We start from the raw sequence: 22,783 nt of genomic DNA, 5'->3' as shown, positions 1-22,783 counted from the left end.
AGACAATGGCGTTGCCCTGGACATGGGACTAATGGGTGTGGTTACAGACACTGCTCAGGGGGAAATGGATTCAGGCTATAAATGTCAGTATGTGAAATGCTGTGTTAGACAATGGTACAACTGAGCGCTGTTAGGCATGGATTACATCATGTTAAATAATCCAGGCTTCCTAAACAATATGTTCTCAACACTGTACAAAAGGGAAGTAGTTAAGAAGCTATAATTCTTTAAAAAATATAATGCGTTGTCCAGTGTGCTTTTAAGTTCTCTGTGACAAAGTCACCATCTTGAACTGACACACATGTCGCGGGCGATGGGAAAAGATTGTTCAAACTTGCCGCAAGGACTGATGACAGTCGTCAAAAGATAACCTGTTTGTCCTGAGCGAGATGTAGGCGTAAGGATACGGTATCAGCCCGGGGGGACTTGTTTTCTTTGTGGCTGCATACAATTGTTTTACTAAATGTGAACTTTCGGTAGCAGACGCTGTATGTCACGAACTTCCGTGTTGAAGATAGGGCTACTGTTGCGTGAAATGGGACACGGCCGACTGCTTCAGCCTCTTAGTGTATTTGACTCGTGAAGATCCGGGTTAGAAGAGGTGTTCAGGACCCATGCTTGCCCAAATAGGCGACTGTGCTTGTCGTAAGAGCCGACTAACGGGATCGGGTGGGCAGGCTGGCTGACTTGGTTGATGCATGTCATCGTATCCTAATTGCGTGGATCGATGCTCATGATGTCAATCACCGGATTTTCTGGTCCAGACTGGATTATTTACGGACCGCCGTCATATAGCTGGAATATTGCCGAGTGCGGCGTTAAACAACAAACAAACAAATATTTGTGTGTTAATACCTTATCTTAAGACGAACACATAAAACAAATCCTAAATATCTTTTTTGCTGACTCAAGAAAGGACGAAAATGTATTTGTTTGTTGAGGCCGGTCAGTTGGATCATATGCCTGTCCACGTTCATCTGGTTTCTTCATTTTGGAGCTGTACAAAATCTGCCGGCAAAAGAAAGCTATTATACTTTAATTTGAAAAAAATGATTTGACAAATATAAATCACAAAAAAATGAAACGTTTTCAACGCATTACTATTCTGAAAACAGTCGCCGAAACACTGCAAACTTAAGGTACAAAACATGTGTGATACCCGTGTCAAATACATCACCATCGAGTTCTTGTTTGTTATTTTTAGCCGCCATCACATGTGGGTGTGTTCTTTTGTTTGGCCAACAGTTTATTGCTGCGCAGTGGTTGACTTGTACTTGACTTGTTTGACTGGTCCAAAAGGAGATAAACGACTTTTGTTGTGACAATCGTATCCGGGTTTATTGACAACCAATCTCATTAAAATCAGATCTGAGTTCTCGCTGCCGCTAAACAAAGCTTTGTTTAGCGATAGCCAGAACTCAGATCTGATTTTAATGAGATTGATTGACAACAAGTTTAATGTCACATTCAGGACAGCTTTGAAGATGTTCATTTCATACTTGCTGGTTCTAGAATGTGTCGGGGCGGTCGGGTAGCCTGGTGGTTAAAGCGTTTGCTCGTCACGCCGAAGACCCGGGTTCGAATCCCGACATGGGTACAATGTATGAAGCCCATTTCTGGTGTCCCCCGCCGTGATATTGCTGGAATATTGCTAGAAGCGGTGTAAAACCATACTCACTCACTCTAGAATGTGTCAAATACATGTCTTGTTAGTGATACTCGAAAATCAACACATTGTTAGATTGCAGATGCTGTCATAATTTTGAATCCCTTGAATATTTCTTTTTATGTTGACATGGCGTCTTTTTTTTGTCAAAGTGCCCGACGCAAAGATTCGAGAAAAGCGAAATAGCGAAAAAGAAAAGCCTGATATGCATATGAATTATGAATATTCGTGCTGACAGACGTTTCGAAATAGCTTAAGTTATATGAAATTACATTGCTGCAAGTCTTTTATATAACAGGACCCGTGAAGATTCCCGGGTAGAATAGGTCTTCAGCAACCCATGCTTGCCGTAAACGGTGACTATGCTTGTCGTAAAAGGCGACTAACGGGATCGGGTGGTCAGGCTCGCTGACTTGCTTGATGCATGTCATCGTATCCCACTTGCGTGGATCGATGCTCATGATGTCAATCACTGGATTGTCTGGTCCGGATTCGATTATTTACAGACCGCCGTCATATAGCTGGAATATTGGTGAGTGCGGCGTAAAACAACAAACCAATCAATTTTATATAACAGGATGTAATCGGGGGATATCTGACACAGATTTGACAAAGGACATGCATCGGCCGAGGTATGTCTTGGAGTTATGCATTATGGATTACAATCGACGAGGGTCAAGGACATGTTTTTTGGGGAAAGTATTTCGTTTTTGTCGGTAGAATGAATTATTGTAGCTTTCCTCAGCATCCATAAGCCAAATTCTTGGATTCGAACCTGGACCATGCACACGAGCTGTGTATAGTGTGCTGACATGGGGCGTCTGGTGGCCCTCTCCCCCATGGAAGGAGTTCAACGTCAGCAGCCATTGTGTTCATACGATCACCATTATTGGGTTTATTGGTATGATAATCTCTGTTCTCGAATCTTAAGGATATACGAGTAAACCGTGACACTTCAGACAAGCAAGCATCTTGAGTGAGTTTATAACTGGATTATGGATTTACTCAAGACAATTTTGATGTTATATTATAATGTTGCTGTTCAATTTGTGACACCAACTCGAGAAGACACCACATAAGCACACTGAATTCACATACGCACGCACGTACGCACGTACGCACGCACGCACGCACGCACACACGCACGCACACAAACCAGACATTTTTACGAAGAAATATAGCTACGGTTGAGTCGTGGTAGGGCAACACCAGGGCCCACTTGCACAAAGCGATCTTAGCGCTAAGATGATCGTAACTCCCATACTTTAACATAGGCTTACAATAGTTGTAGTGCTAAGATCGCTTTGTGCAAGTGGGCCCTGGTGTCATCACGAACTTTCAGTGAGCCATTCAATAAAATTTTCACCGCTATTTTGCCTTTTACGCCCTGTTTCGGTGGATAATCGAGACTGGTTATTACCAGGCGTTGACGTTTTCTGTTTACAATATATATTCAGGTACATACACATGCAAAATGAGATGAGAAACTTCGAGAGAAAAAATATCAACTGAAGAAAATGTCAACGTTTTATGTGTATATTACAATGGACATGAATCACAACATTACCCATACAGTTACAGTACACTCTGACCAGCTTGGGGGCGGTCGGGTAGCCTAGTGGTTAAAGCGTTCGCTCGTCACGCCGAAGACCCGGTTCGATTCCCGACATGGGTACAATGCGTGAAGCCCATTTCTGGTGTCCCCCGCCGTGATATTGCTGGAATATTGCTAAAAGCGGCGTAAAACCACACCCACTCACTGACCAGCTTGACCACTGTTCCAGGTCGGCTACACGAACATCAGGGAGGACGATGAAGGACAGGAGGTTTCACTGAGGGTTTACACCTTGGCTCTCAAAACAAAACATTCACAAGGTATGTTCCTCTTTGTGTATTTTACATAACTATGAAATATTGATAAATAATTGTATAAATATCCTTTGTCCACTAGCAGACCGCCTCCGTGGTCTAGTGGTAGAGCGTCCGCCAGGAGAGCGGAAGGTCCGGGGTTCGATCCCCGACCGCGTCATACCAAAAGACTTTAAAAGATGGTACTTGTTGTTACCCTGTCTGGCGCTCGGCATTAAGGGGCTAAAACAAGGACTGGTCGGCTCGGAGTCAGTATACTGTGTCTGAGTGGGGTATTCATGTTAAACTGCGGTATTGTATCTCAGTGAGCTAGCACTATAAATCGGCATCAGTCCGGACTAGTACAAGCCACACACACACACACACACACACACGTGCATGCACGTCGCTATATAAGTGCAATGATCTTGGACGCGACGTAAACCCCATTTCACCTCACCACCTGTCTACTAGCATGTCAGTTTTGTGATTTTGATTAGGGTGGCGTAATGTTTTTTTATCATTTATTTTACAGAAATGAAAAATATTGATAAATAATTATATAAGATAATTACATATGTTCTGCCTATAAAGAAAATATTATTGTTGTTATTCTTATTATTATTACGGACCTTACTCTTTCAGGCGTGGCTGGACATGACTGGGACTTCTCCAGATGGTAAGGCGGTTACATCGTTTATACTGTACAGGGAAACCTCGTTAGTCCGGACACCGGGGAACGACACCGTCCGGATTAAAAGGGTTTTACTGTGCAGCAGTCACCGTGGTAGTGTCAGAACTTCACCCAACATAACACGAAAGCACGACCTTTTGTTACAGATACTGTTAAGAACAATGATGCTCATGATGTCAATCACTGGATTTTGTGGTCCCGACTCGATTATTTTTAGACCACCGTGATAGAGCTGGAATATTGCTGAGTGCGGCGTTAAACAACAAACAAACAATGTAGTACGCTTGATAACTAGATGCCGTGGTCTCTGTTAATGGCTAGCTTCTTTCTTTCTTTGAACAGTACTGCATTTTACCTAATTTGTAAACACCCACAAATACGGATAAAGTGCTTACAAACAAAGGGCCGTGATCAGTAAGAATCTTGGCTTCGAACTCACGATAAGCGGATCCAGGCAAAGCTATGGGAGGTAACTCTGCACAAAGAATTACGGCACCATATACCACTAGGCAACACGATACATCCGAAGTTCGTTATTCATATACCCTGTGTAGTCATATATTTATATACTTTTCTATATCTGTAATTTTAATATTTGGCTAAGGCGAAACAATTTCTCACACAAGTTCAATGGAGGTATTCCAAATTGATTATGAATTAAAATGTTCTCTCATTTTATTAAACAGGTTTTCGTTTGTAATTACGCCCCATGGCGAGATCGTCCACGTCTATCACCCTGCAGACGACGATGACGAGGCCGTCGCCATCAAGAAGGGGCTCTCGGCTGTGTTTGCTGGTCGTCTGCACCACGAGTCAGAGGTGAGAGGTCATGACCTTTACGTAACCTCAGATTATATCTTCAGGATTGTGGTAAAACGAACACTGGTTGCAGTGAACATATCCATTGGATAATGTTTCGAATTTAGTTTTTGTTATTCTTGGTAACGATGTTTCAAAATGGACATATAATTATATATTTTCTCATTATCGACAGCACTGGAACTCGAGTATATAGATCGATATCGCGACAATAGTGTTATTCATCTGTAACAGAACATGCAATTCCGATTATGTCGAACATCAAGAAGCCAGCAAAAATCAAACTATCACGTCGTTCTCTCTCTCTCTCTCTCTCTCTCTCTCTCTCTCTCTCTCTCTCTCTCTCTCTCCCCCCCCCCCCTCTCTCTCTCTCTCTCTCTCTCTCTTTCTCTTTCTCTCCCTCTCTCTCTCTCATTTTGGGGAATAAACCCTGTTACTGAATAACCGACAAATCGTTATATCCGGTTGTAACCAGAGTTGGCTGTTTATGTTGTATTGTGTAAAGGCAGACCATTCTAACAACTTTAGTGTACACCCAGTTTAATCAATGAAGAGCATATAAGATGATATCGATTAGGTCTCTGCGAGGTGAAGGGGGTTTAACGTCGCGTTCAAGATTATAACAATTATATCGCGATATGCATCTTGTACTGGTCCAGACTGATGCCGATTAATAGTACTAGACCACTGAGATATCATGCCACAGTTTAACATGAATATCCCACTCAGACACAGTATACTGACTCTGAGCCGACCAGTCCTTGTTTTAGCCCCTTAATATCGAGCGCCAGACACGGTAACAACAAGTACCATCTTTTAACGTCTTTTGGTATGACGCGGCCGGGGATCGAACCCCCGACCTTCTGCTCTCTGGACAGACGCTCTACCACTAGACTAGTGAGGCGGTTTGGATATATGTACGTTAATGTAGGCCATTCACCATTTTCACACTTACTGCAGTTACTTCTATTTCACGTAAAATACAATGTATCTCCAAATAACATGATTAAAACATGTCTGACAGCTGAAGGCTTGGTTAAAACGGGCGCGGCTTCGAATGTCAAGTTTGTATCAGGATACGAACAATTTATAAAGTAGCCACACACAACGACAAGAGTGGGATCTTTCATATATTTTGGGCATTGTTAACTTACCCTTCTAAACGTCACAAATGTTATTGCGCCTCAATATAAGCGAGGCAATAATGGCGTTATAACGAGGCATGAATGTACTCTCTTTGCAGGAAGTTTCCCGGAGAACTGAGGCGGGTTGGCGGTATAGCGTGCAGGAGACAGGACAAGAAGGTACGTCATCAGTCACGTGACTTGAACAACAGCATAACACATTGAGATTTCATGATTGATGTTTATGCACATTATGAGATGTGTGGACATTGAAATAGTTTCTCAGTAAATACGCTTTCCATTTCTTAAAACTTTTCTTCACAAAGTACAGTGACTGAGTATGGTTTTACGCCGCTTTTAGCAATATTCCAGCAATATCACGACAGCGGACACCAGAAATGGGCTTCACACATTGTACCCATGTGGGGAATCGAACCCTGGTCTTCGGCGTGACGAGCAAATGCTTTAACCACTAGGCTACCCGAACACCACACAAAGTACAGTGTGTTGTATACATATCCAAAGAAATAGTTCAGAGTGTTGTATTAACAGGGTCCGCATTATGTGTAATTCGCAGTATTATTTTTTGTTTGTTGTTTAACGCCCAGCGCAGCAATATTCCTGCTGTATGACGGCGGTCTGTAAATAATCGAGTCTGACTCACAAAATCCAGTGATTGATATCACGAGCATTGATCTACGTAATTGGGATACGATGACATGTAGCAACCAAATCAGCGAGCCTGACCACCCGATCCCATTTGTCACCTCTTCCGAAAAGCGTGGGTTGCTGAAAATCAATTGTAACCAGGATCTTCTTGGGGTTATAAATATCGTGACATTATCATAAACCCGCGATGACCCAAGTGTCCTATGTTTGCGGAGCAGAATGGATTTCAGGGTAAAATAAGTCCCAAGTCCCCAATGCTTGTCTCGCCAAATGGATTCCGAAATATAACAGGCCCCAAGTACCAAAAGCGTGTCTCCCTGTCGGGATTCCTGGGCAGATAGACCCCAAGTACCAAATGCGTATCTCCCTGTGGGGATTCCTGGGCAGATAGACCCCAAGTACCCAATGCGTGTCTCCCTGTGGGGATTCCTGGGCAGATAGACCCCAAGTACCAAATGCGTGTCTCCCTGTGGGGATTCCTGGGCAGATAGACCCCAAGTACCCAATGCGTGTCTCCCTGTGGGGATTCCTGGGCAGACAGGCCCCAAGTACCAAATGCGTATCTCCCTGTGGGGATTCCTGGGCAGATAGACCCCAAGTACCAAATGCGTATCTCCCTGTGGGGATTCCTGGGCAGATAGACCCCAAGTACCAAATGCGTGTCTCCCTGTGGGGATTCCTGGGCAGATAGACCCCAAGTACCCAATGCGTGTCTCCCTGTGGGGATTCCTGGGCAGACAGGCCCCAAGTACCCAATGCGTGTCTCCCTGTGGGGATTCCTGGGCAGATAGACCCCAAGTACCCAATGCGTATCTCCCTGTGGGGATTCCTGGGCAGATAGACCCCAAGTACCCAAAGCGTGTCTCCCTGTGGGGATTCCTGGGCAGATAGACCCCAAGTACCCAATGCGTATCTCCCTGTGGGGATTCCTGGGCAGATAGACCCCAAGTACCCAAAGCGTGTCTCCCTGTGGGGATTCCTGGGCAGATAGGCCCCAAGTACCCAATGCGTATCTCCCTGTGGGGATTCCTGGGCAGATAGACCCCAAGTACCCAATGCGTGTCTCCCTGTGGGGATTCCTGGGCAGATAGACCCCAAGTACCCAATGCGTGTCTCCCTGTGGGGATTCCTGGGCAGATAGACCCCAAGTACCCAATGCGTATCTCCCTGTGGGGATTCCTGGGCAGATAGGCCCCAAGTACCCAATGCGTATCTCCCTGTGGGGATTCCTGGGCAGATAGACCCCAAGTACCCAATGCGTGTCTCCCTGTGGGGATTCCTGGGCAGATAGGCCCCAAGTACCCAATGCGTATCTCCCTGTGGGGATTCCTGGGCAGATAGACCCCAAGTACCAAATGCGTGTCTCCCTGTGGGGATTCCTGGGCAGATAGACCCCAAGTACCAAATGCGTGTCTCCCTGTCGGGATTCCTGGGCAGATAGATCCCAAGTACCAAATGCGTGTCTCCCTGTGGGGATTCCAGGGCAGATATACCCCAAGTACCCAATGCGTATCTCCCTGTGGGGATTCCTGGGCAGATAGGCCCCAAGTACCCAATGCGTATCTCCCTGTGGGGATTCCTGGGCAGATAGACCCCAAGTACCCAATGCGTGTCTCCCTGTGGGGATTCCTGGGCAGATAGGCCCCAAGTACCCAATGCGTATCTCCCTGTGGGGATTCCTGGGCAGATAGACCCCAAGTACCAAATGCGTGTCTCCCTGTGGGGATTCCTGGGCAGATAGACCCCAAGTACCAAATGCGTGTCTCCCTGTCGGGATTCCTGGGCAGATAGATCCCAAGTACCAAATGCGTGTCTCCCTGTGGGGATTCCAGGGCAGATATACCCCAAGTACCCAATGCGTATCTCCCTGTGGGGATTCCAGGGCAGATAGGCCCCAAGTACCAAATGCGTGTCTCCCTGTGGGGATTCCAGGGCAGATAGACCCCAAGTACCCAATGCGTGTCTCCCTGTGGGGATTCCTGGGCAGATAGACCCCAAGTACCCAATGCGTGTCTCCCTGTGGGGATTCCTGGGCAGATAGACCCCAAGTACCCAATGCGTATCTCCCTGTGGGGATTCCTGGGCAGATAGACCCCAAGTACCCAATGCGTGTCTCCCTGTGGGGATTCCTGGGCAGATAGATCCCAAGTACCCAATGCGTATCTCCCTGTGGGGATTCCTGGGCAGATAGACCCCAAGTACCCAATGCGTGTCTCCCTGTGGGGATTCCTGGGCAGATAGACCCCAAGTACCCAATGCGTGTCTCCCTGTGGGGATTCCTGGGCAGATAGACCCCAAGTACCCAATGCGTGTCTCCCTGTGGGGATTCCTGGGCAGATAGGACCAAGTACTTCAATGCTTGTCGCAAGAACCGACTAGATGAGGAACAGTTGGCTAGAATGTATGACCTGGATGTGTATCATAGAACCCCAACAGCGCTTGACGTTGTTAACCCTATAAACCTTTAACTTACTTATCTCAGACCATGTTATTTATAAACCGTCGTCATATAACGCACAATCATATCTCCTTAGTTCTCCATGCTCCAGTATATTGAATGATTGTGTACACAATTTGGTATTTGTATGTGAAAAATGTTTCACGAAAATGTACACAGTATTGGAAATTTAAAAATTCTAAATCAAACTTGAAAGTATGGAATTCCAGCGGTCACGATATTATCCATGTCTGTCATCCAGGTGTGCATCAAGCTTCGTATAGTGTTCGACCAAGCAAAGAGGGGCATATCTTCACCAAGACACGAGATCCCAAAGGTCACCCTGTCAAACATGCCTCCTCCCAGTACACCAAGGTGAGGGTCACACGTCCTACACGAGAGCGTTACACTGCTTGCGTTCGTTTTGTTTTGTTGTAAAACAATGTGACATTGTTTACAGGAAGGTTATGAAAGTCACAACAGAAACCAGGATATATTTCTTTTACTGGACATTTTGGTTAACTTCTAACGATCCACGACTTTAAGGCTAGGGTCATGAAACATGGACAACATTTTGGGATGGTCTGCAGAAATGGACACACTTTCGAAGTGAAACTTACGCCTTTATAGCTACAGTCAGTATCATGTTAAATATAATGGGACTCAAATCGGCATAAAAGCACAAAGAGAGTCATGGATAACTCAAACATAGTATCTAGCAAGTCAGAATCCAGTGTTACGCCGTGACAGTTACGGTCAGTATTATATTAAAAATATGAGAATAAAATGGGAGACATATGTTCTCCTTGTCGCACACCATTACAACGGTGGAAAATATCACAGAAACGCAGTCCTATAGAGAGATAGGCTAGAGTACACCCCTAACTAACGGGCTATAAGGAATTACAACAACAAAAATTATTCCTCTCGAGTGAATGATTGTTATAATCCGCCCGCTGCCTTGACTATCGGAATCAAGTCACGACGTACAGGGTTGAACAAGACACAGTCGGAAGCAAGAAAGAAAAAGATACTATTTTCCCTAACTCTTTAATAGGAAACAGTCAACAAATATTTCATTAAAATTTGCTCTTTATCCGTTAATAACACACTGTCGGGCAAACGAAAGTATACACTTGAAAATTGGATTTGACCAAACAACTACAAACGTTATCAAAACGTAACTAGGCTGAAAACAGTCGCCGAAACACTGCAAAGTTAAGGTCTAAAACACAACTCCGTGGTCTAGTGGTAGAGCGTCCGCCCGGAGAGCGGAAGGTTCGGGGTTCGATCCCCGGCCGCGTCATACCAAAAGACGTTAAAAGATGGTACTTGTTGTTACCCTGTCTGGCGCTCGGCATTAAGGGGCTAAAACAAGGACTGGTCGGCTCGGAGTCAGTATACTGTGTCTGAGTGGGGTATTCATGTTAAACTGCGGCATGGTATCTCAGTGAGCTAGCACTATAAATCGGCAACAGTCCGGACTAGTACAAGCAGTACGTCGCTATATAAGTGCAATTATCTTGGACGCGACGTTAAACCCCATTTCACCTCACCTCACCTCCTTGTTTGTTTCATGTAAGCCACCATCAAACATGGGTGTATACCGTTTATTGCCCGACAGTTTCTAATGATGTATCTATTTCCCAGACGCTGTACTACAGCAAGGATCTGGGCAACATACACTCAGTGGAGATCAACGAGACATTCCAGGCCATGCACAAAGTTCAGGACGGGTAAGTGGCATGGCTACGAATACACGTCGATATATTTGATGTAGGTGGTGTTAATATAATGAAGTTCTAATACAATTTGCATGCAGAAATACATCTCGACTCGATTATTTACAGACGGCCGTCATATATAGCTGGAATATTGCTGAGGGCGGCGTTCACGAACAAACAAAACAAAAACATACACGAGTAAATGAGTTCACGTGACTTATTTGCTTACTGTTAGTTAAGTTACTTACGTGTGTATAAATAAGTATCAGCGTCCATGTGGACAGGGTACTCGGTACTTCCATTTCGGACCCGTGAAGATTCCGGGGTAGAATAGGTCTTCAGCAACCCATGCTTGCCGTAAAAGGTGACTATGCTTGTCGTCAGAGGTGACTAACTGGATCGGGTGGTCAGGCTCGCTGACTTGGTTGATGCATGTCATCGATCCCAATTGCGTTTATCGATGCTCATGATATCAATCACTGGATTGTCTGGTCCAGACTCGATAATTTACAGACCGCCGTCATATAGCTGGAATATTGGTGAGTGCGGCGTTAAACAACAAACCAACCAACCAACTTCCATTTCGCATTGATACAGATGGAATATTTTTTGGGATGCTGAGTTTTCCTTACTCACTCGAAGCATCACCTTCTTTGCCTCTACTGAGTGCTAAATCGGGTCTGCCGGAAGCGCTCGTTAAATCTCCCACATCATCATGAACATGACAATGCCTTCCACTGAATCGGACGTTTATTTCCCCATCATGTTGTTCTTGCTTCCGGCTGCAGGTATGAGCCTTTCGAAAACTCCAGGCCAGTGAAAGCTGTGAACGAGTTCACGAATATAGGTGAGTTGACAGTACAATAAACTACGGTTATAACGAACTCATCGTACCACTAATTTCAGTTCGTTATAACCGTAGTTCGTTATAAGCATATATACAGCATAACTACTGCAAATAGTCGGGACAAATAAGTAAGTTCGTTATATCCGTCAGTTCGTTATAAGCGTGTTCGTTATAAACGTATTTAATGTATTTCAGTCTTTGGGTGAGTGAGTGAGTATGGTTTTACGCCGCTTTTATCACTATTCCTGCAATATCACGACCGGGGACACAACAAATGGGCTTCACATATTGTACCCATGTAGGGAATCGAACCTGGGGACTTCGGCGTGACGAGCTAGCACTTTAACCACGAGGCTACCAACCACCACTTCAGTCTTTGGACCAAGTGAATGTGTTCATGATGCCATGGTCGCTTGTCGAAATATAATATGAAACTAATTTCAAGAGAGTATCAACACTGTGCGCTAATCACATCCATTGTGGATTGAGACCAGTATATATTGAATCAGGAGCAATTTTTATATCTTTTATATAAAAAACTGATATAACAAACAGTCGGCTTAAGCGAACCTATTGTACAATGCGCCCAACTGTGGTAGGCAATGTTCATGAAATTATTACCAGTATTAGAGACCACCTCAATAGTCTATGTCGGATAAAGCTCCTTACGTGTGTATGTTGGGTTAACATGTCTGCAAGTGTTCCATCTAACAAAACCAGGAAGGTTTTCAGTTCAAACCAATAAATAACCTAACAATTGAGCTTTGTGCAAAGGACACTTTGCTGGCCATGTGACTAATGTTTAACTAGCGTTGAAACGCGGTACTTTCGCGATGTCATTTCAGTGCTAATGTCAGCAGCGGTGAAAGATGTTTTTTGGTTTCAGGACTTTTATGACTTTATATTTCTCAAAAGAGTTTTTATTCTCAAAAAGGAATTCTGTTTTTATTAATTGAATTAATTTTGGATATGGAAATGTGAGCACTTGTTATATATAAACAAGAAATAATCATGATTTATTATCCCTAAATGCGAGAAACAACATTTACCAAGCAGTAGAATACAAGATTTGGTACTTTCCCTTTAAATTAGTTAATATTCGCATGTCGCTTGGTGCTTGAGGGAGCGGTGGGGTAACCTAGTGGTTAAAGCGTTCGCTCGTCACGCCGAAGACCCGGGTTCGTTTCCCCACATAGGTACAATGTGGGAAGCTCATTTCTGGTGTCCCCCGCCGTGAAGTTGTTGGAATATTGCAAAAAGCGGCGTAAAACCATACTCACTCACTTGGTGCTTGAGATTCAGATGAGATCATAGAATCTACTCGCCACCCAAAACTATCATAAAATCAAGATATATCTCAAAAAATATTAGTTAGAATACATCTTTACGTAGTTGTGTTAGGGTTAGGGTCGGTTACCCCCAACTCTATCCTTATCACCTGGATCCTTGAATAATAATAGTGACGAACATGGCCCATAGCGGCAACGAGATTGGTACATGTATCCTTTATACGTGAAATTGAACTGACATGATGCCTCTAGAGAGAAATAGAACGTTGTCAGTACAATGAATGTTCATTAGAGCCGTGGCTTTTTGATCAAATGTTAACATACACATTACAGAATATCCTGAGTTATCTGCCCTTGGAACGGGAAAACTGGAGTTCCTGACACGATACAAACTCCGCCATGTTCCTTCAAGACCGGTTGACGCCATAACAAGGGCATCCGTATTCATTGACAAGGTATTGTGAAATTTACCTTTTTTGTCACATTCGACAAAAGACGATATCTCCAAAGAAGCATGTGAAATGAGAGAGTTCGATCTCTTTTTTACGAAACATGTACGGTAGTTTCCGCTGAACCCTAAAACTTGAACTGACTTTAGCAGCGAACTCATTTATTCAATGGAGGACTTCCAATGAAATCTTAAGTTGTCCTTTGCCTGAGAACCATAATGTCCTATCCCCACTTTTTCAAGTTTTTAGTAAATGATATTTTAAAATCTGAAGTGCTGTTAACTTAACTTAAAAAACAATATGGATTTATTTCACATGAAACAAATACAAAATAATTTATACGTTTTTAAAGAAAAAGTAATTATCCATCTTCTCAGTTACAGATAAATGTAAGTTTTATGGAAGATACCAAAGAAGTTTGGACATTTTGTTTTCAGATCCATACAATTCCACCCATCTCCTTTAGTATTTCAATTGGCCTATTCTGATAATTCTTGACCAAAGTTTTCACTCAAACGAGAGACCACATACTGGAGACAGCTTATTGTAAAGAAGTCATCCCTTTAATTCAGTGTTTAAGCTGACAGATCACAAAACTCACTCCCAATGTTCACATTCTACACTTGGTAAATAATAACCAATGGTTCTATCTTCAAATGGTTTTGAACTATGTGGTCCCATCTCCTTGTCACGTGATCTCTGTCAAGAATGTGATTGGACACATGGACATAGAACAATCTGGTTCTATGTAACTTATGAGTTTTTGCGCATAGAATCACTAAAAAACTACTTTCGAGCAACAGGGGCTTCATGGAATTTACAACAATGATAGAAAAGCAACAATATTGGTAAAAATTCAAAACATCATTTTCGGGCAAATGTGTTTGTTTGTTTGTTTGTTTGTTTGTTTGTTGTACCCAACGCCGCTCTGGTGTACCCATATGCATGGGACGCAATTCTGCACAGCGAATTGCGGCGCCTGAGACGACTGTACTCCCGCGTCCCCAGAGCGTTAATAAACTCACGGACTATAAATTATTCTTTGAAGAGTTAACCGATGTGTAAGTGTTTTCAATAGCCCCAACCAGCATAGGGGCATATCGAAGTTTGTGTGGGCGGTGCCGCGAGTACATTTTCTCTTTTTGTACCAGGTCAGTCGAAAGAAACCGGATTCAGTGGTGATAAAAGACGAAATGAAATTTATCACCTCCAACTTGACCTGCATGCGAAACGAACCAGACAAGGGTAGGTATCCAATGGTCCCTCGCTATAACGCTACACTGTATCAGAACAAGTTGTTTTTTTCTGCTCATCAATGCACGTTACATATTTATTTATGCCAGAATAATATTTATTTATTGACCAGTTATTTCTTAGTAAAACTATTTCCGACAAAAATATATGAACTTTTCAAACACGGTATAAATGAGATACTTATCGCATTAAATAAGTAATTTAGTAAAGCCAAACATGTTACATCTGGGCCGACTTGCACAAAGCGATCTTAGCGCTAAGATGATTGTAACTCCCATACTTTAACATAGGCTTACAATAGTCTTAGCGCTAAGATCGCTTTGTGCAAGTGGGCCCTGATCGGGAGAAATAATCTATGTTGGGGAAACTGTTCAGCTCGCTCGTTAACTATGACAAAGCCACTACTATGACAAAGACCCATCCTAGAAATTCACCGACCTTACCCAAAGATCCATCCTAAAAATTAATACATCCGACCTTACCGTAGGACCCGTCTTAAAAACACAACGATTTTACCGTAAGGACCGATCTAAAAACACACCGACCTTACCATAAGACCTTACCGTTTCCGCCACAACACGACCTAAACTTAGAATATAAATGCATGGATTTAGTCGGAATTGTACAATGGGGTCTTCTTTTAGAAGATATTTCTTTATTACGGAAAGACCTGTGTCGCTTTTATTTTATTTTCATGGAGCCGATATAGTACTCCATTTGATGAAATGATAGAAATTGATAAGAAAGTACACAGTGTATTGCCGTTATGGTTGGAGCTCTACGTGAACACATTATAAGATGTTAGAACTAACATATTTGAAACGCCCAGTGGCTAATTTTCAGCAAAGTGTTAAGCGATGTAAGAGGAAGTAATGCTTTCTAATTTTGTGAGCTGAAAGGGCCGAGTGATTGTTTTCGAGTTCACTCATCAACGATTACCTGGCGCCATATCTTTCTAGGATCTAAGCGACTCACGAAGTGTTTTATGGGAATCCTGGCCTGTCTTAAAGTGTTGCCTGATGGCTATGTCGACGTGCTAGCCAAGAAATACCTATCTCCGAACCCCAGGTAAGACACTGATAAAACACCTAGAAAACAATGTTTCACTACAATACAAAGGTACATACGTACGTACATGCATGCATGCATACATTCATTCATACATACATACATACATACATACATACATACATACATACATACATACATACATACATACATACATACATAGGTACATACGTGCGTGCGTGCGTGCGTGCATACATACATACATACATAAATACATGCATACGTACATACCTACGTACATATATACATACACACACACACACACACGCTCATTACGCACACACACACGCACATCACGCACGCACACACACACGCACGCACACACACACATTACGCACACACACACACGCACATTACGCACACACACATTACACACACACACACGCACACATTACACACACACATACGCACACGCACATTACGCACGCACGCACACACACACACACACATTACGCAGCGGGTGTAGTGGCCCAGTGGTTATGGTGTTGCTTGTCGCGCCCAAGGTTCAGGTTGATTTCCAACATGGGTACAATCTGTGAAACCCATTCTTTGAGTAATTTGACCTTTTTTGTAAAGATGAATTAATGCCAAACGCGGCGTAAAATTCTTCAAATTTCATTCCATCTGAATCTTTGAGCTGATCTATGTTCGCATCCACTCACTCACTCACTTTCAACAGTATTTATTTATTGCGAGAAAATCACGAAGTGTTTAGCACTAGATGTCAAACACCTTGGTCAAACCCACCAGTGAGTTGGGTCTAACGCCACTTTAAACAGTGCTCCAGTTATATCACGGCGTGCCTCCACACTGTGGGAGGAAAGCCGGAAGTGATGCAGATCCCATACGTACCGCTTTGGTGAAAACCGAGCACGGGTATGGTGCTGACAAACCGAGAATCAAATCCGGGAGAACCGGGGATTCGAACCCACGACCATAGGTTTCCGGCGTGCCCAAGGGGACGCAACTCTTCATAGCAAATGTCGGCGCCTCAGACGATTGAAACCACGATCATAGTGAGTGAGTGAGTGAGTGAGTGAGACATGTATTTGACACATTCTAGAGTGACTGAGTATGGTTTTACGCCGCTTTTAGCACTATTCCAGCAATATCACGGCGGGGGACACCAGAAATGGGCTTCACACATTGTACCCAGGTCTTCGGCGCGACGAGCGAACGCTGTAACCACTAGGCTCGATCATAAGGTGACACACCAAGGGTAATGCTCCAGGCAACGAACTGTCTTTTCCAGACGTCCACGTGACGTCAAAGACCGGAACCACGTGTTCGATGCCATTGCTGCGCTGAATACCGTCCACACTCAGAGGGTACTCCTGGATACTGTCCTCAACGTCACCAGCCCGAACGCCTTCCTGGTCAAGCGACTCCTCATGCATATTGTTACCATGGAGACACCACCCATTGACGTGCGTATCTTGCGTATGCTTTATGATTATGTTTATATCACAATAAATATCACACCTAACTTTATATGTTAGGATTAGGAGACCAAAAAAGAAAAGAAATATACATTGACTTTCGTTTTCTTTTAATCGTATAATTTCAGACACTGTGTGATGAAATTAAACAAAACATGAATGCATAGATTTTTTTCAATTTCTAAAATAACTGAAATATTTATGTGTTTTGTAAAATTGCCAAAGTGAAAATATGTCATTTTACACATTGACACATTGACTGTAACAAAGTCCAATGATGATGATATGACTAAAAACATATTATTCTTGATACTTTTTATTACGTATCACTACTTCCATGAAATTCTAACCTTTCTCTTAAACCGTATTATTCGTTCAAATACACTTAGTGCTATATTTAAAGATAAATGCGCGATACTATAATACTTGTGCATATCTGCGAGGAGAGCCCAAGTTGTTGTCAAGGACCTGTTTACTATTACAGGATATTATCAGCAAACTGGAGGACCTGTGTTTCCGACCTGACGGCGCCCCTTCCCAACTTCAAGAGGGAGACACACATCACCGAATGGTATTGGCTATTGGCGTGGTTGCTAAGCGACTGTGGACCGTTGGCAGAAAACAGGAAGCGTCGCAAATAGTCAGGAAAATTGAATCCTTGTTGGGTTTGCATGGTACGGATGACTTATTTCATCAAATGTGGGATGGTGGTGTCGTTTTCTAGCGTAACAAACATGAATACAATAGCGAAATATAAAGTGTCAACTAGTGTTATGAAATTAAACTTTTTAATTACTTTATAATTCTATCATGACGAATGAATAATAGTTTCTTTAAGGGATCATCAGAATGTTGAAAGGAAAAAAGATGCTACGTGGGAGTATTTGTTAATTTGCATCAAACTGGAGCATTTTATTCTTCTTTTTAAATATTTCTTAAAATGATATGTTCAGAAGTACGTCTTTCGCACAATTTTCGCAATACTACCGCGGTACGTCAACTGAATGGCCGCAACATTTTCGCGGCCGCACCGCGGTAGTTTCGCGATGTCATTTCAGGACTGATGTCAGCGGGGGCACGGGTGGCCCAGTCGTCCAAGGCGCCGCGATTCGCTGTGCAGAGTTGCGTCCTTTGGGCACGCCAGAAAACCTATGATTGCGGGTTCGAATCCCGGTTCGCCCCGATTATGTTTCTAGGTTTGTCAGCACCATACCCGTGCTCGTGGGTTTCACCGAAGTGGTAAACGTCTTAGACCCGCGTCACTTCGGGCTTTCCTCCCACATTAAGCTGACAAGCCGCGATATAACTGGAATACTGTTACAAGCGGCGTTAAACCCAACTCACTCACTCACTGATGTCAGCAGCAGTGGATGATTTTATTGGTTTAAGAACTTTTTGACATCATATTTGTCAAAAGAGTTTTTCTTCTCACCGATATTACCGGGGTACGTCCGCCTAATGACACCACCGCGGTAGTTTCGCAATATCATTTCAGTACTACTGTACTAATGGTTAAAAATCCTTTTTAACTTGATATTGTCCTATTGTTTATGAATGTGTTTTTCTTCTCACAGATCCCTGGTTGTACCGGCACAAGCGGGCTCTGATGACGGAGGCCCAAATGTTGGCTGATGATCATTGGCGTGTGGTGCTTGTTGAATCCCTTGGCAACGCCGCTCTGGACCAATCATTCGACTACATTGTATCACATGTCAATGACACCAATTCTCAGTGGGTGAAAAGGGCGGGAATACACGCGATGAGGAAATACGATCATGATTCAGTGAGTCTATCTTCTTAAACTTGCAAAGGATCTATTAAAAATAACTTCAACTAAGCATGTTTTTTTTAAATTTTCATTGCTTGTAAGACTCACACGATATCAATTTCGGATTCAATTAATTTTGTTTGTTAGTTGTTTAACGCCGTACTGTCAGCTTCATGAAGGCGCTCTGCAAATAATCGAGTCTGGACCAGACAATCCAGTGATTGACATCATGAGAATCGATTACGCAATTCGGATACGATGACATGCATTAATCAAGTCAGCGAGCCTGACCACCCCATCCCGTTAGTCGCCTCTTACGACGAGCATGGGTTGCTGAAGACCTATTCTAACCCGGATGTTCATGGGGTGATTCAATTAATGTAATTCATTGTCTCCAGGCAGCAAATCTGATGATGAAGACAGCCTTGTTTGATGAAGACGATAAAGTGCGGTTTGAAGCCCTCCTACAATACCAGGCACATCCCAGGGCGGCAAATGTTGCTGCCCAATATATGAAGCAGGGGTAAGTATTATGAGTGAAGGAGTGAGTAAAATGCGTTTTACGTGGCTTTGTTGTTGTTGATGTTGTTTATTTATTTATTTATTTTTATAATACATTATATTTCGCAGGTATCCAGGTACAAGTATTTGCTTAAATGCGGTTTTACTTACTTACTTATGTTGGAGATTTTACGTGCGCTTTCCGACTGAAGCGTATTTCGCACACGGTAAATGCGGGTTTATTTATCACCGCTTTATATAGTGGGACTCAATGGGATTTAATTGGTTAAGCAATTGCTTTGTGAATTAGGTCACGCCCACTTGAGAACTACTGTTCCCTGATTGGCTGATATTCGGGTAGTTTCGGTCGCATTACTGGCCGAACGATGTCACTGTTGTTGTCTGCAGTTTTGAGTGTTAATAAATAAATACGGAGCCGCTGGAGTTGTAATTGTTGACATTTATTAACAAGAATTTACTTCAATATGTTTGTGAGGGTCACTGAGTTATAAACGTAAGACATTATTGAAGTCAATTCTCAATACATCTTACTGCAAACAGGACAGAGACGTTGACCACCCCACGGACACGTGCATTGTGCCGCCAAGTCTGAGTGAAGGTCAGGGGGGTAAATCTGGGGTTCGAAGCCTGGCCAGCGGAGCCTGGCACAGCTAAGCGACAAAACTCTGCTCTGCGAGTAGACACGTGTGTTTAAACAATAATTCACTTTGACTGAAAACCTTTTTTGCAGATTGGTAAACGGTTCGATCTTCTACCAGAACCCAAGCATCGGTTCCCAGGACATCCAGGTACTTGACCGGCACAAGAGGGGAATATTGGACGAGACAATAGAGTTCCTGCTGCAGGCGCCAGGGGTCAACTGGAAGAAATTACTGGGGTCCACCAAGATAGGCGCGTCATTTGGAGTCAACCTGGAAAATCTTTTGGATTTTAAGATAGGCAAGTAAAATGTTCTGTACTTGATGTCCATGGGTAGTTAAGAATAACATGTACTGTTTGGTGTTTTCGTCCATTTTACTGTGTTAATCTTGTTCCTTCTGAACATAAAGGAACTAGTTTCATTCGCATGTTTGTTCTTTAGAGCCAGTTTCTCATGTTCATTCATATGAAATAGTTTCTCATGCTGCTTCTGGGGAAATGGTTTTATTCTCAAGTTTCGTTACGTCAAATTATTTATCATGTTCCTTCTTGTGCAGTCGTTTCATTTTCACGTTCCATTGGGCCAAAATAGTTTCTCATGTTCTTTCTGGTGAAACAGTTTCTCATGTTCCGCTTGGTGAAATAGTTTCTCATGTTCCTTCTGGTGTAACAGTTTCTCATGTTGCGTTTGGTGAAATAGTTTCTCGTGTTTGGTTCGGTGAAATAGTTTCTCGTGTTCCTTCTGGTGAAACAGTTTTATTCTCATGTTCCGTTTGGTGAAATAGTTTCTCGTGTTTGGTTCGGTGAAATAGTTTCTCGTGTTCCTTCTGGTGAAACAGTTTTATTCTCATGTTCCGTTTGGTGAAATAGTTTCTCGTGTTTGGTTCGGTGAAATAGTTTCTCATGTTCCTTCTGGTGAAACAGTTTTATTCTCATGTTCCGTTTGGTGAAATAGTTTTTCGTGTTCCTTATGACGAAACGGTTCCTCATGTTCCGTTTTGGTGAAATAGTTTCAATGGCATTCTCATGCTCCGTTTGGGGAAATAGTTTCTCATGTTCCTCCTGATTGAAAATGTTTAATTCACATGCCCTTTCTTGTGAAATAGTTCCTTCTGGCTTCATATTTGTTCAGAAAAACATAGAGAGATCGATTATGTATGATTTACGTGACATCCCAAAAGGTCCACATAATGTCGTTACAGTTTACTAAAGGGGCGACATTTAAGGCGACTAATAAACTTTAAATAAACCGTTTTAATTGAACTCGCTCACCCACTCTCTCACGCAGCACCCCTGGACGGCCACGCGAAGCTGACTGTCCATGATGAAGCCTACGCGATGGTTCATCTGGGAGTCCTCGGGCTGAACGTCGACTTCTTCAGGGCAAGGCTCTGCTTTAAGGGCAGCGCCTCCTACAATCTAAATCTGCTACAGGTACATATATATAGATTATTATTATCCAAAAACTGGCTCCCACTTGGGTGAGATCAAACAATGTCTCATTGAAAATAACGATGCAATTAAGTTGCACCATAATGTTCTGTAGACCATTGTGGCGACACGAGGAAGAGACATTCAAATGACGTCACGGTTTGTAAATAATCGAGTCTGGACCACACAATCCAGTGATTAATATCATGAGCATCGATCCACGCAATTGGGATAGGATGACATGCATCAACCAAGTCAGCGGACCTGACCACCCGATCCCGTTAGTTGCCTCTTACGACAAGCCTAGTCGACTCTTACGGCAAGCAGGGGTTGCTGAAGACCTATTCTACCCCGTATCTTCACGGGTATCACGGTGGAAGTATATTATGTGTATATTTTAACACTAGGTCGTGTTTTGGTCAATAAACTAGAACTGGACGCGGAGTTAAATATTAGCTCAGTCAATAAGCTAGGTCCAGTAATAAGCACAATGTGCGAACAACACTCATATCACAATTCACTATTTCTGTTTATGTTTTATAAAAAATATATTACAACTTATCTTTTTCAGGAATTTGATATTGACAGTATTAGGAAACTGGTGGAGCTTTATGATAAGATCAAGGGCGACGTCGTTGACGCTATCGAAGTAGGCGTCGATCTGTTCAAGGGCATCATCAGAGGCGATCCATCCATCGGCGAAATGTTGGACGAGTTCAAACAGGCGCTGGAAGAAATGCCACAGAAGGTCAGTTTGGGTGAGGGGAAGGGTTTATAGAGAAGTGAGTAGGTGATCCAATCTCATTTAAATCAGATCTTAGTTCTCGCTAACGCAAAACAAAGATCTGAGGACATCCCATCACGTGGGTGATCAGACGGTGGTTGAGTGAGCTGGTGTGTGTGTGTGTGTGTGTGTGTGTGTGTGTGTGTGTGTGTGTGAGAGAGAGAGAGAGAGAGATGAGTGAGAGGGAGGGTAGGCATATCACAAAGAATCCCTTTTTCTGAAGTAACAGCCTACATTATGGTAAATATGTAACAAGTTAAACTAACGGTTAGCGTGAATGTGTGAGTAGGATTTTACGACGCTTTTAACAAC

General features: G+C 43.1%; 1 protein-coding gene across 1 annotated transcript in view; it reads left to right on the top strand.

Annotated features, from left to right (window-relative positions):
• LOC124111176 overlaps nt 1-22,783 on the top strand; it is a 187,156-nt gene that overhangs the window by 5,736 nt on the left and 158,637 nt on the right. Inside the window, exons 2-18 of the mRNA XM_048394836.1 lie at nt 3,451-3,541; nt 4,160-4,193; nt 4,895-5,027; nt 6,271-6,331; nt 9,520-9,632; nt 10,908-10,993; nt 11,770-11,828; nt 13,451-13,572; nt 14,718-14,811; nt 15,780-15,888; nt 17,141-17,315; nt 17,812-18,001; nt 18,902-19,110; nt 19,494-19,618; nt 20,348-20,556; nt 21,545-21,690; nt 22,259-22,435. Of these exons, the coding sequence (XP_048250793.1) occupies nt 3,451-3,541; nt 4,160-4,193; nt 4,895-5,027; nt 6,271-6,331; nt 9,520-9,632; nt 10,908-10,993; nt 11,770-11,828; nt 13,451-13,572; nt 14,718-14,811; nt 15,780-15,888; nt 17,141-17,315; nt 17,812-18,001; nt 18,902-19,110; nt 19,494-19,618; nt 20,348-20,556; nt 21,545-21,690; nt 22,259-22,435 (2,133 nt within the window). The remainder of the gene's footprint in view (nt 1-3,450; nt 3,542-4,159; nt 4,194-4,894; nt 5,028-6,270; nt 6,332-9,519; nt 9,633-10,907; nt 10,994-11,769; nt 11,829-13,450; nt 13,573-14,717; nt 14,812-15,779; nt 15,889-17,140; nt 17,316-17,811; nt 18,002-18,901; nt 19,111-19,493; nt 19,619-20,347; nt 20,557-21,544; nt 21,691-22,258; nt 22,436-22,783) is intronic.

Source organism: Haliotis rufescens, unplaced genomic scaffold (assembly GCF_023055435.1).
Source record: "Haliotis rufescens isolate VD_foot unplaced genomic scaffold, xgHalRufe1.0.p SCAF_13, whole genome shotgun sequence".
NCBI classification, from domain to species: Eukaryota; Metazoa; Mollusca; class Gastropoda; order Lepetellida; family Haliotidae; genus Haliotis; species Haliotis rufescens.
This window is presented reverse-complemented; position numbering and strand designations above follow the sequence as displayed.